At 44.4% G+C, this 16,974-nt stretch overlaps 1 protein-coding gene across 1 annotated transcript in view; it reads right to left on the bottom strand.

Moving 5' to 3' along the window:
• The window catches only part of MMP24 (matrix metallopeptidase 24), a 183,651-nt gene that overhangs the window by 50,349 nt on the left and 116,328 nt on the right, over window positions 1–16,974 (bottom strand). Inside the window, exons 2-4 of the mRNA XM_073606617.1 lie at window positions 8,783–8,931; window positions 4,022–4,138; window positions 347–651 (exon numbers count right to left, since the gene is read on the bottom strand). Of these exons, the coding sequence (XP_073462718.1) occupies window positions 347–651; window positions 4,022–4,138; window positions 8,783–8,931 (571 nt within the window). The remainder of the gene's footprint in view (window positions 1–346; window positions 652–4,021; window positions 4,139–8,782; window positions 8,932–16,974) is intronic.

The following is a 16,974-nucleotide window of genomic DNA, read 5'->3' as shown; positions in this document are numbered from 1 at the left end:
ACCACCTGCAGTGGAGAAAGTAGACTGCACCTGAGCAGTGTAATGATGTGTGAGCGATGTCCAGTGCAGTGGATGCCCAGTGAGGAGCATTCCCTACCACTGCAGAAGACAATAATGGGCATGTGGGCCTGTGATGTTAGAACACTGGCCATAAGCACCTTGGAAAACGATATAAATGTAAAAGCAATGGAAACAATGTTTTGAGTGGTTGCTGGCACATATGGGGTACCTAGGAAGAGGCAGCACTCCAAGGCAATCAGGTACCTTGCAATTACATTTGCAGATAAGGAAAGCGTCAGATGTTGGAAAGATTGTGGAAAGTGTGGGAGGATACTGAAGAGCTTACCGTCATGATTGGAGTTCCCGAGGGTCCAGGGTTCATCTGAATCGAAGTGAGTGTCGCCTCCTATTCCTGGTCCAGGGAAGTAGGCATGTGCTAAAAATCCTCCCTCCCCATCGAAAGGAGAGCTGTCTCCATGAAAACCAGAAGCAAAAAATATCATAATGTCTGCATCTTTCCGCTCGTTCTTAATTTCATGGTACGGAATTTCTTCAAATGTCAGCGGAGTCACCTTCTGCCACACATCAAAGGCCTGACGAATCGCTTTCCTAGTGTCCAGCTCCCCCACCTTGGGAGTATAGTTGTGTATGCTGAAAAGTCAGGCAAAGTAATTAGAAAGTTATGGGAGATCAAAGGAAAAGAATTTATGTTGAAAAATCATCACACAAAAAACGAGAAATGATCAAAAAGATGTATTTTCTTTTACACACACATGACTCTAAAATTACCATATAAAAGCCCGAAGGCAAAATCATAATAACTTGCATGAATCACTAGAGGCGTAACTAGAACCTTCAGGGCCCTGATGAAAGAAACGATGAAGGGCCCCCCTGATCCCCGGACAGGGCCCTTTCCCTCCGAGTCCGGTGGCGGAACACCAGGGCCCGGTCGCAAGTGGGTGGCTGCATATAAAGGAACCAATTTCTCCATTTTCCCCCTGCTTCTCCTCCTCTCCCTCCCGCAGGCATTCAGAGGCTATAGGAGGAAAATGGAGATATGTGTGTGTCTGTGTTTATCAATCTTTTTGCAGCCAGGGCACCCTTGAAGTATACCCCAAGGTGAATGGGGCTGCACTGCAACCACCCTGCAACTGTGTGCATTGCATGCAGTTGCAGCATAGCGATGGTGCATTTAGGGGTTAAAACAGGTGGTCAGGAGGCAACATATTGCCTCTATGCCGGCTGTCAAATGCTTCTGAAAAGCGATCTGAGCATGGATCGCTTTTCAGAGGAACAGCATTTTTTTTGCTGGTACTATGAACAAGCAAGAAAAAAAAATCTGTTCTGATTGTACACATATAGGGGGGCAGGATTAAAAGCGCATACATACAATGCACATACACACATACATACATGTAAACACACATATACGCACACACATACACATATATAAACACACACACACATAATACACAAACATATACTGTATATATACACACACACACACACACACATATAAATGCACATATGCACACACATATAAACACATGCACATACATATACATACATGCATACACATACTTACATACATGCACACACATACATACATACATACACATACTTACATGTACACGCACATACATACATGCACACACACATACATACATACATGCACACACATATAAACACACATACATACAGTCTTTTAAAAATCGTCAGTCCTTTACCTTAGCTCTTCCTGCCTGGTACTGCAATGTAGGGGAGACAAAGAGCACAGCACACACGCCTTTCACTTTAGGTGTAAACAGTGTGACGAGCTCCCCGCAGTGCCGATTTACAGTTCGGCTGAGGATCGGGGAGCTCGGTCTCAGCCACCCTTGCCGCTCCTCCTATCAAGGCATACAGGGGGCCCTAAAGGGCCCCCCTGCAGCATGGGCCCGGTCGCCATGGCGACTTCTGCGACCCCTATGCGTCTGCCACTGTGAATCACCACATCTCTAAATGCAAGGTGCTTGGAAAATTAAATGAAATTAAATTGTATTGCTTCTGTTTGTGTGGACTGTAAGAGATGAACAGGTCTCAATGAAAGAGAAAAAACAATCATCAGTCGCACTGCAAAAAAATTTGGTAAAGCATAAAGAGTGTGTGATGGATGCTGGGTTATTATATCCTTTGTACAGGATGCCAGGGATGGGTCCTGGACAGGAGATATATTTCTGGACTATTTGGGTTATTGTCCCTTTAATTGAGAGTTCAAGAGAATTTTTTAGTACTCAGAGGTTCTCCACCCATGCAGGGTGAGGGGTTCTGGGGTAGTCCAGTAGGAGAGGACTGATTTCAGTACTCTCTGGATTTGTAGATTTTCATTTGGGACCCAGAGATCTGAGACTCTGAGAGACTTTGGTTGAGAAAGAGCCTACAAGCCCTGATTACAGGGACTTTGGTCCCAGAAAGGTTATTAACCCACCTGCAAGGCAGGCTTGAAAGCAGTAGGAAGGAGTGAGCATGTGTCAATGAGGTAGTGTGGAGTGCTAGATCTAAATCTAGAGGATTATACTCTGTTTTGCTGGGCTCCTGTACCCTCCTGTGTTTCCTGTACCCAGAAGTAGACAGAAACCCTAAAACCCAAGTGTGGGTCTGGTATGTTGGCGGTGAGCCATTATGTTCTCTTGATTATACCAGGATTATGGACTGTTTTCTTTCTTTTTTTTTTGCTTGTTTTGAGAGTCCAATAAACGCTGTTACTTTTACAAGTCTGGTGATCTCCGGCTCTCCATATCTCTCAGTAGACCTCTGGATAAGTAATGAACAACCTCTGGTACTAAAGTTCATTTTACTTAAAGTGGTTGTAAAGACAGAAGGTTTTTTTTATCTTAATGCTTTTTATGCATTAAGATAAAAAACCATCTGTGTGCAGCAGCCCCCTTAATACTGTACTTACCTGAGTCCCCTCTCTATCCATCGATGTGCACCAGTGCCTCGGCCGTCGGGGGCTCTCCTTTCTGATTGGCTGAGACACAGCAGCGGTGCCATTGGCTCCCACTGCTGTCAATCAAATCAGTTAGCCAATCGGGAGAGGGAGGGGCGGGGCTGAACTTCGGCTCCTTGTCTGAATGCACACAGGGAGCTGCAGCTCGGCTCGAGTGCCCCCACAGCAAGCTGATTGTTGTGGGGGCACGCGACAGGAGGGAGGGGCCAGGAGCGCCGAAGAGGGACCGGAGAAGAGGAGGATTGGGGCTGCTCTGTTAAAATCCCATGGGCCTAATACAAGGATTTAGTAAGGTGATACTTTTAAAAAGAAAGATATGTAAGAATAGGTTTGTGCAATTTGAGTTTTTAGACAAGGAAGGATCAGTGAAACAGGACAAGGCAAGTGCCACCTATAACCCTTACATACTGTCCAACAGTTCAAAGTGTATCCTATATTTTTTTTGGTATAGGATGGAGTGGTGAGGGGTTAGGCTTTCATAGCTGTCTGATTCCCCTCTAGAGACCTTCATTCTCTTTGGACATTGGGACCAGGGCAGAAAATGAAGGAAAATCCAACGTTTTAAATCAGAACTAAAACAAACAAAAGGCTCTAATACAAAATTGCCAGCTGGTTCCCATCTTCTTTAGGGTCTCGGTTCACATATATGTGAATTAGATGCGTTTTACACCGCATCCGATTTGCATGCCATAGTTTTCCATTAAAGCTGTTCACACACTGTATGTCTGTTGTGGTGCATTGGCATTCATTTTTAATTGCACACCAATAGGTGCATATACAGTGCATACCTATTCTACAGTATACCCCAATGCACTCTATTTGGTTGCTGTGTTTTGAAGAGCAGGGCCTATTTTATTCATTTAGTCTTTGGGTACATTTACAGCTTAATTTAACATGCCTCAATGCACCAAAATACACACTCTCTGGTGTGAATAGGTGGGCCCTTATAAGCAGAATGACATCCAACAAGAGTCCTTGAGGCAACCAAACAATGCTAGCAGACTGATCAATGCCCTGAGCGTCAGAACACACCTGTATGTTATGTGTTTCTGTCTCCACTTCTGTCCTGTTAGTGCATATCTTTTGTTCCTTCTTCTATGGCTTAAATGAGGAAGGTCAGGAACTCCACAGCGAGGCTTCTTCATCCACCTGCATGACCATTACAGAAGAAAGAGAATACATCATGGTTATCATTGATCTGCAGAGCAGAAATAAGCACATCACAGTTATTATCTGACATGACAAAGCAATGCTGATCTACCATCAGAGTCAACATCAATTGAAGCTTGCTTTAAGGGTCCACGATCCTCAGATAAGAGGAGAAAAGACAGATTTGTGCCTTGTTTATGACTGACAAGGGTTGGTCCACTCATATAACCCACTATTCAGATGTCTTTAGGGGCCATGAGCACTTACAAATTATCTTCAAAATGCACTTTGTTAGAGCCTAACACTAACCAAATGTATTTTTTAATTTTGGATGGAGGGCAAGTCAGGTAAGCCTCTGGTGCCTCCCCCTGGTTCTGGAAAGTTGGAGAACGTTCTGGAAAATGGGGGGGGGGGGGGGGGCGGAGGCTAGAAGAGTTGTTCTGCATACTCAGGGGAGCTTGGCCAATCCCCAGGTGGTGGGCCTAGCAGGGGGTTAAGCCAGCCCTTAAGTATGGATGAGTCATACTAGCTGTGGAGCCGGGTGGAAGATGAAGATGCAGTGCTGGGGGGACTCTGTGACCTTTTGAGGTGAACCCCCTATTCTGGGTGGTTCTCTCCCTCGGGTTGGGGCTCGGGCTGGCCTGGGAGGATCCTAACAACAGAAGCAGTTTGGAAGGAGTCTTCCCTGAGAGGCAGCGGGAGCAAGGAGGACAGTGTGAGTACTACAGCACGGTCATGGACTTACAAGGGGAGAGACTGCGACAGGTAGTAGGTCTCTCTGGAAGATAGCGGTGTGCTTAAATCTTTCTTAACCTTGCCCTGGGAGATCTTTGGATCAGTCGGGTAGACTGGTGAAGAGTCAATCAGGTAGACTGGTGAAGAGTCAGTTGGGTAGACTGGTGGGCTGGCTTTTCTTGCCGTCGGTAGAGCTGCAACCAGTGTCTACTAGGGAGTTGGAGGTACTCCAGGATGCAGTCTACAATACCTTGTGTTACTTCATAAACGGACTGAGAGTTCCTAGTCCTTAAGGGGCTGTTACATCTTTTCACTTAGAGGATGTCAGTGTCCGGGAGTGAAGAACCAAATCTGAAGTTGTACATAGAGAGCAAGTTGTCCCTGGTTTTTGTTACGTATCCCATAATTCCTATTCCCCATCCAAGTTATTACCCCTAATAAACCAGAAAAAAAAACAAAGCTCAAAGACTGTTCTTTGTGTCTGGATGAAGGCTGTAAATGCTACTTGCCTGGCTGTGTAGGAGTGGGGAACCCAGTCATCTGCAACCCATACGGGGGTAGTGCTACACATAGAGCACCTGACCCTGAACACCACTGATACTAGTGATACCATATTATAGCTCAAAAACTAGAAAAAGCCTGCACCCTATAATGTGCCTAGAAATGTTGGTGGAGGAACAAGTTTCGTTGAGTCCTCAAGAAGCAGCCAAGGCTCATTATGGAGATCTGGCTTTTTTTATTTATCTGTGTCTGCGATCGCACTGGAGGAATTTTTCCTCCCGACTCCCGTCAGCTTAGTGCGGAAAGTGAAAGGCCAAATCTTTAGAGAAGGAGAGAGCCGGGAGTGGGCTGCACTCTGCCTCCCTTCACCTACACACATGTGCCACTTGTCTGCAGCGCTTCCGGATCAGGACTGTCAGATTAGGACCCCGGCTCTTCCCAGCAAACAATGTGAGCAGGGGGCCGGTAAACAAACCCTGCACAGTCCTGATCACGCTGTCAGTGGCATCGCTAATGCGGGTCCCTGTCAAAAGTATTGCATGTATTGCTTTAAGTGTTGCTTCCCCTAGGCCCTTCCTCAACTGTGACTTGTCAAGATGAGGAGGAGCATGAGAGGAAGGACATACCATAGTCTTAAGCTGCTCTGCATCTGATGTTTGTGTGTTGGAGGCAGAGGGGAATTGTACTGGTTACCTGGGGGGTAATAAAAAAAAATTGTGCTGGGTATGAAACTGTGCTAGTAGGAAGGAGAAGAAGATTAGTGCTAGGTGGGGGAATTTGTGCTGGAGGAGGAGAATTTGGGGGGGTGACAGTGGTAAGATTTGTTCTAGGAGGGGAAATTTAGGGGGGGGGTATTTGTGGTGGGAGGGGAAATTTGGTGGGTTACAAGCGTAAGGTTTGTTCTAAGAGGGGTACTGTGGGGGTTGGATGCAGGGGATTTGTGCTGGGAGAGGGAATTCGGGGGTGACGGGGGTAAGATTTGTTCTAGGAGGGAAAATTTGGGGGGATTTGTTCTATGAGGGAAAATACGTGTTGGGGGGAGATTTTCGCTGGGGGGATGGGGGAAAATGATGAAGGGGGAATTGTGGCATGGGGGATTGGGGGAGGGGATTCGTGTTGGGAGGGGGAATTTGGGAGGAATCAGGGGGTAAGATTTGTTCTAGGATGGGAAATATGGGGGGCAGGGGCCATGTGCTAAAAGAGATGACTTGAAGGGATTTGTGCTGGGAGGGGGAATTTGGGAGGAGGCAAGGGGTAAGATTTGTTCTAGGATGGGAAATATGGGGGGCAGGGGGGCATGTGCTAAAAGGGATGATTTGAAGGGATTTGTGCTGGGAGAGGGAATTTGGGAGAAGGCAAGGGGTAAGATTTGTTCTAGGATGGGAAATATAGGGGGGCATGTGCTAAGAGGGGTGATTGGAGGGGATGGGTGGAAGAGGATTTATGCTATGAGGGGGCATTTAGGGGGGTTGTGCTAGAAGGGGTGATTTCGGAGATGATTTGTGCTAGGAGGGGACATTTTTGTTGGGGGGGGGGGGGATTTGTGTTAGTAATGGGGATTTGAGGGGAGAATTTGAGTTGTGAGGGGGATGTGGGGGGCAAAAATTTGTGCTGGGAGGGGGAATTTCAGTGGGGGGTATTTGTATTGTTGTACTAGGAGGAGGGGGAATTTTAGTTTGGGGAGAATTTTGGCCTGCAAAGGGAATTTATGCTTATGGGGTCAGCATGCAGATTTGTGCTTGATTTTTTTTTTTGGGTGGGGTTGCAGACAATGGAGAGTGCAAAATCTGGTGCAGCTGTGCATGGTAGCCAGTCGGCTTCTAAATTCATCTTGTGCAATTAAGCTTTACCAGTAAAACCTGAAAGCTGGTTTCTATGCAGAGCTGCACCAGATTCTGTACTCTCCAATTTTAGTAAATCAACCCCATAATGCTCATTTGTCTTGGGGGGGGGGGCATTTTGGCATCTTCGCCCTGGGCACCAGTTGACAGTAGAGGCATGTCATGACCATTCTGGCATAAGGGAGATGTCACCAAGCCATGGTCATGGAGGGCAAGCATCAGGTAGCCACCAAGCCGGGCATCACTAACCGAGTTTTAAATTGAGCTCTGTAAGATGCTGTTCCATATTTACTTTATTGCCAAAAATTGGCTGAAACTTGGCCATCACACCTACTCTATATGAGTTTGTTCAACATCCCACGGGCATTAATATGGAGTTGTTGGTTCAAATATTACTCTTTGCTTTATTCATTCAGGGCAAAGTAAAAGAGTATATAAAAAAAATGTGCGCTTGCATTAAATGACATGTCTCATTATATCAATGTTCATAAGATCATGAAGGAAAATGACTCCAAGTGAACAGTATCACTATACTGTACGGTATAGATAATGTACGGTATAGATAATGTGCAAAATCAATGCTAAAAATTCATATATATTGATTACAATAAAATTACAAAAAATTCAAAAAATAAAAATAAAAAAACATTAAATTCATAACACTAAATATAAAGAAAAGTGCAGAGAATAGTATTCAGGCTCGGTCCAACCCAAGGTGAAAAATTGAAGATTTGGAATTGCATAAAAAAATCCAAAATCGCACAGGTAGAAAAACGCATATCCACAGTTCATTCAATACATCCCATATGAGTGGGGGGAAAAGTAGAAGGACGTGAAGAGACTTCCAGCCACCAGTGGATCCAAGGGGTAATAAAAGATGTACCCTTACCAGACAAGTTGGACCTCTTTTATAGCAAGGTCGTATGGACATGCAGATATGGCCCTCTGCAGGGACAGATGGATGACGAATCAGCCGGCATGCACCGCATACAGCAGGAAATAATTCCGGTACTTCAGCATTGGAACAGTGGCTGCGTTTGATGGGCAAAGTGGCTGCGTTTGATGGTACAGTGGCGGCAATTGATGGCACAGTGGAAGCGTTTGATGGCACAGTGGCTGCGTTTGATGGGCAAAGTGACTGTTTGTTTGATGGGCACTTTGGCTGCATTTTAGGGGCACAGTGGCTGCGTCTGATGGGCACAGTGGCTGTGTTTGATGGCACAGTGGCTGCGTTTGATGGTACAGTGGCTGCGTTTGATGGTACAGTGGCGGCAATTGATGGCACAGTGGAAGCGTTTGATAGCACAGTGGCTGCGTTTGATGGTACAGTGGCTGCGATTGATGGTACAGTGAGGCTGCAATTGATGGGATTTTTTTTCACAATTTTTCAGTTTGTTTTGCCCCCCCAAACATTTTGAGCACCAGCCGCCACTGTATGGGGGCACTCAGAAGGGGGGAGGAGCCAGAAGCACCAGCAGAGGACCCGAGAAGAGGAAAATTGGGGCTTCACAGAGCAGGTAAGTATGACCAAAAAAGAATCACTTTCACCTGCTAGAGTAGTACTTACTCGATTGTGGTTTGGTCCAGCACACCCGTCACCGGGATCCGGTAAAACTGTTGCATTGTTGCAATTGCTGACTGCATAGCTGTTCCTGAATGTAAAGCTGAAACTCGGATGTCGTAGGGGAGCAAATAGCCATATGTCTTCAACCACCTCTGCAGAGAAAACAGAAAGATGCCCCTGAGTCACACCTTCAACTTTCCTAAAATCCCATAATCAAAGTGGACCTGTCATTGAAATTGACATGTCACACAGGCAAATTATCAGCTTTACAAATCACATTATTATGATTTTAAAGAGAAGTATGGCTTTTTTTTCCCACAATCATACTTACCTAGGTGGATACAGCATCGGAGCATCTTTCCCCCACCGGCTCTAACCCTGAAAACTGAGCGATCTAACACCGCCGACCGCTCGGTTCTCAGAACTTCCTGAGCAGAGAGCTGGTGACTGCCAGTCTCTGCTCTCCCCTGGAGCACTGCGCTGTGGAGGGTGCGGGAGTGGCCGGCTCAGGCTCTCATGATTTTGCACTTACCTTTTTATGGACACTCTTGTTGGACACATCGTATGTTTTTCTTAAATATATATAACAGTTTAGTTTTACACAAACTGATGTTGAATATATGATGTTGTTTATTTGCACTTGTAATTTTGTTATCATGACACTATATGCTTAAATGCGGTTAGCGCAACAGGTTTTGTTCTTCTTTACACACCTGACCCCTGCACTCTGTACATTAGACACCTGACCCTTGCACTCTATACATTACACACCTGACCCTTGCACTCTGTACATTACACACCTGACCCCTGCACTCTGTACATTACACACCTGACCCCTGCACTCTGTACATTACACACCTGATCCTTGCACTCTGTACATTACACACCTGACCCTTGCACTCTGTACATTACACACCTGACCCCTGCACTCACTGCATCACTCACTCCTGACCCCCACACGCTATACATTACACACCTGACCCCTGCACTCTGTGCATTACTCACTCCTGAACCCCACACTCTGTACATTACACACCTGACCCCTGCACTCATTGCATTACTCACTCCTGACCCCACACTCTGTACATCACACACTACACCCCTGCACTCATTGCATTAAAGGGGTTGTAAAGGTAAAAGTTTTTTCACCTTAATGCATTCTATGCATTAAGGTGAAAAAACATCCGACAATACCAGCCCCCCGTTTTACTTACCTGACCCCTCGAAAGTCCCACGCTCAACCCCGACATCCTCTTCGTCACTCAGCCTGGCCATTGATTGGTTACAGTGGATGGATTGAAAGCAGCGCAGCCATTGGCTAGCGCTGCTGTCAATCACATCCAATGACACGGCGCACCGGGAGGCGGGGCCGAGTGATACAGTGAGCGGCTATGGCCGCCTGTTGTATCACGGGAGTGCGCCCGCAAGAACTCAACACTATGCAAGAGAGCTCGCATGAAGGTGTTGAGTCCTTGCGGGGGGGAGCCGAGACAGCCGCCAAGGGACCCCAGAAGACCAGGTTCGGGGCCACTCTGTGCAAAACGAGCTGCACAGTGGAGGTAAGTATAACATGTTTGTTATTTAAAAAAAAATAAAATTATCTTTAGTGATCCTTTAATCAATACTGACCCCACACTCTGTACATTACATGCCTAACTCATGCACTATGTATTTTTCACCCCAGACCCCAAAACTATGTACGTTATATACTTCTGACAACTCTGTACGAAGGCTCAAAACCCCTCTCACTGTTGGCCCAAATTTCACCATACTCACGTTCACTACGTTACCCCCAACCCCCTCTCACACAGGGACGAAAGAAAACTCCCATCATTTTCCTGCACCTGGGAAGCCGCCATGGCTGTACTTGCAGGGTGCTTGTAGCACGTTAATAGCCAGCTGTAAGCGCCGCCTGTGACTCCCTGGTTGTGAAAATACATCAGAACTTTTACCAGAATATCCATTCCGCCTGCAAACGTCCCCTTATTATTACATTAACACTTTAGAGTTTGTATGAGATTTTAGAGATGGGGATTACGTATTCTTTTTCCCTCCTTTAATGAACTTTAAAACCCCTTTAACTAACCCGGTTGAAAATGTTCTACCAAAATTTTCCATTTTCCTTCCCGCTGGGCTGCAGAAAGCTTGGTAATTGTTCTCATTCAGTCATATAGCCCTGTGTCAGCAAAACTGATTTGCATATTCATGTAAGACGCGGAGTCTAGCCCTCCCACCCAGAGGCTGTTCACGTAATATAGATGGGAGAGGTGAAAAGTTCAATGCAACGGCTGTTTCCATTACTCTTCCTACAAATAATTACAGAATACTTCAGCCTGCTGTGCCTTCGTATAGCTACAGAATCTTGTCATAGTATGATAGTGATACAGTATCCTTAAAGAAAAGCACTGTCTGCTGCCAGACCAATAGGAAGCATTGCATCTCAGCGCTACTGATCTCCTGCAGCCTTTTTTGCAGCTGCTTTCTGTCAACATCTTCTCCAGTGATGGTTGCAAGGAAGCTCTAAGGACAGGTTTTCCGAGGGTGACATCACAACGCAACAGTGGACTATGCCTACCTAGTTACTTGTTTTCAAACAGCCACATGTAGTCTCCATCAGGATACCATATGATAGGGTGACAACACCGGAGCACAACTGGGAACCAGAAACAGAATGTCGTCACTCTATAACAGGAGGTTTGACAAGTCTGACAAGGATCTACTATTTTAATTATCTAAAAATATTCAAAATTACTTTACAAATTATATTAACATATTAAAGCTTATGTAGCACTCTCTAGTGTGCTAGTAGTGAAGTACATGCAAATTCATTTGACTCATGGTAAGTGTGTCTGAAATCTGGGTCAGGGTTTATTGCAGATCAGGCTGGATGATTCATACAGGCAGGTCTCTGGTACCTTCCCCTGGATCTGGAAGTTTGGAGAACCTTATAGAAGTTAGTGGGCAGAGGCCAGGAGGATTGATGTGCATACTTAAGGGAACATGGCCAATCCCCAGGCAGTTGGCCTGGCAGGGTGGCTGAGCCAGCCCTTAAAAATGGATGAGTCATGCTGGAAGAGGAGTCGGGTGGAAGATGGAATGCTGAGGAGGCTGTCGGTGGCCTAGGAGGGGATCTCCTAATATGTTACCACACTTGCATTAACACAAAGCATCAAAACACAGAGGTGTGAACTGTGAAGGGGACCTAAATGAATGGCACTATGCACATTATACCATGCGTTACTACATATCACATAAGTCTAAAGAGGCTCATAGTCATTGGGTTTACATGTATTTTAACTCCATCTATCGTCTTTTGGATAGAGGGGAGAACCGCTAATACTTTTTTCCGGTTTTTATTACTCTCTGTGCATCCAATGGACAAATTTCCACTAACCAAACTATATTGTCAAATATTGCCTTTACACGCACTTGAGCCTTAGTGGCATCCCAGTCTTAGTCCGTAGGGTTCAATATTGAGTTGGCCCACCCTTTGCAGCTATAACAGCTTCAATTCTCCCAGGAAGGCTGTCCATAAGGTTTAGGAGTGTGTCTATGGGAATGTTTGACTATTCTTCCAGAAGCGTATTTGTGAGGTCAGGCACTAATGTGGACTAGAGGTTCATTCTCCACTCTAAATCATCCTAAAGGTGTTCTATCAGATTAAGTTCAGAACTCAGTGTAGGCCAGTCAAGTTCCTCCACCCCAAACTCGCTCATCCATGTTTTTACAGGCCTTGCCTTTGTGCCATTGTGCGCAGTCATGTTGGAACAGGAAGGGGCCATACCCAAACTGATCCCATAAAGTTGGGAGCATGAAATTGTCCAAAATGTCTTGGTATGCTGACACCTTAAGAGTTCCCTTCACTGGAACTAAGGGGCCAAGCCCAACCCCTAAAAAAACATCCCCACACCATAATCCCATAATCAAGTGATTTGGACCAGTGCACAAAGCACGGTCCATAAAGACATGGATGAGAGAGTTTGGGCTGGAGGAACTTGGCTGGCCTGCACAGAGTTTACCTGCACTGAGGAATTCAAACAATTACTGGCAGTTTAGCCGAGCTGGTGTCACAACGGCACCAGGGAGGGTCGTCGAGGTCCTTGAACTTCTCTGCACCATTCATATGGAGAATACGCCCGAATCCTACCCATGTAGCTTAGCCGATGCGGGTCCCTGTCGATTGTACTTTACCCCCCCCCCCCCGCCACACTTTCCTCCCTTACCCCCTTTTTTTTCCCTCTTCCTACCTCCTTTTACAGCCTTTTGTATGTTTTTGTCTCCTCTAATTGCTTCCCAGAGGCTGTGGGGTTGCCCTAAATATACAACTCACAATGGCTACCTGAGGTCTCCCCTTATTAAGGTAGACCCCCAGCCCTCTTCCCTTTCTCCCTCCCCCTGATTGTACTGTCTACTATTATGACTTAAGTTAAGTAATATGCCTAAGCTTCTGTTCAGCCTCAGATAAATTATAATTTGACTGTCTAATTTCTACTGCCTTTTGAGGCCTCCTTGCTTATGCTATCAATTTATTGTAAACTCCAGTTCATCTGTTATGTATATAGGGACACCATCAGGCAGGAGGTCAATTCATCTCTGCTTACTGCTCAAGGAACCCCAAGTAACATCCGGAAGGGACCTTCGGGTTCCACAGAAGTCTGGTTGAGAAAGGCAACCACAAACACTTAATTTAGCCTGTAGCAGAACAAGTCAGCTCTACCTTCTGAGAATACAGAGTTAAAAAAAAGTGGAAAAGAAAAATCCTGTAATGGCCGGAACTACTCAGTGTGCCGCTGTTTCTAAATTAATAGTAACTACCTGTGAAGTATCTAACAGGCTAAAAATATCTTTCAGTTGCTACACAATTCCCGCAGGAGAGAAATAGGCAAGAAGCGAGCGTGTTCAGCTGTGTAGCGGGATCAGAATGATATCCAACCGCTTTTCCCACCGCTGTGTGACAGAACTTCATGTAATATTTTATCTGTTTTTTTATTTTATTTTTACTTCTTTGGCAAACTGTGCTGGTATAGTCCATAACCCTCCAAATGATTATTTATTTTTGTAATCTACCTACTGTAGATACCTGAAATTTGTATTTACAATAAAGCTTCACACACCAGCTGAAAAGTGAAACCAGGCTGCCTATGGTAGAGCCTGCTATGGGTGGAAGGTGTAGCTTATGTCTGAGCAAGATCAGGGTGGGTGTTATATGCCTAGGCAGTGTAAAATCCAAAATCTAGCCATCAAATCAATATTTATTGAAATAGTAAGAGTTATAGGTGGCAATTGTGGGCTGAAGCATCCTTTGGCTTTGGGTGGGTAGAGTTGGGAACCCATGAACTGAACTCCCACCAATCATCATTGAGAGGTATGAGAAGGCTGTAGGTGTGTCAACTGTAAATAGGATATACTGTATATCATTTCTAGATAAATAATGTACATTTTTTTTCTAACTATTGCTGGGGATTGTATTTACTTTTGGTTTTCTCGAAACCTGGACTGAGAAAACATTGAGTTCCATTCCAGGTCCCCATCCCTAACTCCGGTGACTCACACAAAAAGGTGCTGACATGGAGAGAGCCCATCCCGCTGCACAGCAACAATGCCAGAGTATCAAACTAAAGCGGCTTTAGCAATGCTCCATCCAGGCCACCCCCCCTGAACATGTTTTACCTCGCCCACAGGGCTTAGTCATGGAGGTCCATGGATCTCCATGACTAAGGGTGGGGCGAAAGGTGTTGGGTATGTGGCCATGATGGAGCTGGGCTAAAGTTGCTTTTATTAGTTTGATACTTGGACATTGTTGGTGTGCGACAATTTGGTTTTTCCTTTCCTCTTGACACCTACATGAATCTCCATGGCTAAGTTCAGTGGGTGGGGCGAAACATGTTGAGGACGTGGCCTGGATGGAGTTGGGCTGAAGTTGCTTACATTAGTTTGATACTTGGGCATTGTTGGTGTGCAACAATTTGTTTTTTCTTTTTCTCTTGACACCTCCATGGGTGGGGCAAAACATGTTCGGGACATTGCCTGGATGGAGCTGGGCTGAAGTTGCTTTCATTAGTTTGATACTTGGGCATTGTTGGTGTGTGACAATTTGGTTGTTCTATTCCTCTTGACACATGGAGTTGGACTTTGAATTGGAGTTGGACTTTAAAACTGTATTGGCCTTACAATGTCTACCCCATAGACTTACACTGAGATGAGCGGTAAAGCAAGTCAAAAAGCAATACTAGTAGGGAGCCGAGCCTGTCCATGGAGAACAGATGGCCAGCAGAAAGAACAATTACATATCTATATATGACATAGCTTCATTAAAATGGGTAGCACCGAACTACTGAAAATGTCGAAATGACATTTAATCTAAATGTTGTATTAACTAAAAAGTGCACTGTCTGAAAACAAAGGTTTCCCTTTATCCAATCTTATCCTACCTTTATCTCTTCATCTGTAGAATTTCTTAAAATTACATCAACGACTACAAATTTCAGCCTGCATAACGTCCTGGCGGAACCCGGCTTTTCAACTGGGAAACTGTGAATTACTGTACAAATTTGCTAAAGTGAAATGCTCTTAAAAACCCTTTAAAGAAAGCTCATAAATCAGGGAGCATGCTGTACTTTAAGTCTTTCAATAATTAAAAGACCCGCTCGAATGCAGATGCAATAAATCATTTTTCCCTGCTTCTTCAGTACAAAAACAATACAAAGCCGTAGAAGAGACATTTATCTAATGTACTCAATTATGGCAATTTTCAGACAATCCGCATCTGCGAATGGCAATAACAACGACTACCAATCAGAATTCACCCTTTATCGATACCGCGGTGGCACACTGGGGTGCAATAAACTCTGGTTATTATTGTGCATTTCACTGTCCTAATAACCCTTTCATGACCAGAGGTTATTGATGTCTAAATGCCCATCTCAATATTGGCAGAACTATCATGCATTGGTTAGCTTGACAATCACTCTATGACCAATTTGCATTCCAAAATATTTTTTATGTATGTATCTTTTAAGGAAATATAGGTATTTTATGTGCTAAAAATGCTAAAACATGTAAAAAAATTATCTATTTAATCTATTAAAAAAAAATTATCAATGCTTTCACTAATGTATGATTTTTTTTTTTAAATAATGTAATTGTATCGGAGAATTACAGTATTAAATAGATGGCACTATTTCATGTTAAAAAAAAAAAATAGATGGCACTACAGATACCACTGCAGTATAAAAATTGAGAGCCTAACTGACATAGCTGACCGATCTCATTATCAGGAACCGCTCTGCATGATTCCCGATCGTTAGTGGGTAATTCTACAAAGGAGCAGTGAGACAGATTATGGCCCACATTTTATATATAGTCACTGCTTGACTGATGACTTTCTCCTTTTGAAGCTCTAAACTAGTAATAAAACATGTCTCTGACAATTTCTTAAAGTGGACCTTTCAGTAGTGATACAAGTCTGCATAAATAATCTCTTGACAGCGCCTTTAGAAGAGGACCATTTTGCCACATAAAAACGCCAGATGGTCCCTGTAAATGCATCTAGACATGCTTACGCGATAGGTGCGTTTAGCACTTGAGTGTTCATAAATTTCAAAGGCCAGAATAATTTAATTAATTAATATTCTGGCCAATGACATGAATAATTTGCCAAAACACTTGATGCGTTTGCATAAACATGGCTTAAGCTTGGTTTTTAACGCTGCTTTCTCCTACCAGAGGAGGCATTTAGAAGAGTTGCAGTGTGCATGAGGCCTTTTAATCAAAAGGCTGTCTTTGAGCTTCAGACATTGCTTGGCTGAGATTATGGTTGAAATGCCAACCACATAACTACCTACCTGGAGTTCGCATGTTCTCCCTGTGCCTAAGTGGGTTTCCTTCCACACTCCGAAGACATGCTGGTAGGTTAATTTAGATCCTGTCTCAATCAGCCCTAGTATGTGTATGTATGAATGTGAGTTAGGGACCTTAGATTGTAAGCTCCTTGAGGGCAGGGACCGATGTGAATTTACAATACATATGTAAAGCGCTGCGTAAATTGACGGCGCTATATACAGTTGTGTGAAAAATTATTTAGCCCCTTTCTGATTTTTTTTTTTTTTGCATATTTATCACACTTAAATGACTCAGATCATCAAGCAAATTTTAATATTACACAAAGATAACCCGAGCAAATACAAAATGCAGTT

The sequence above is a fragment of the Aquarana catesbeiana genome, linkage group LG12, assembly GCF_042186555.1.
Source record: "Aquarana catesbeiana isolate 2022-GZ linkage group LG12, ASM4218655v1, whole genome shotgun sequence".
NCBI classification, from domain to species: domain Eukaryota; kingdom Metazoa; phylum Chordata; class Amphibia; order Anura; family Ranidae; genus Aquarana; species Aquarana catesbeiana.
The sequence above is the reverse complement of the archived record's forward strand: the minus strand, read 5'-3'. Positions and strand labels throughout refer to the sequence as shown.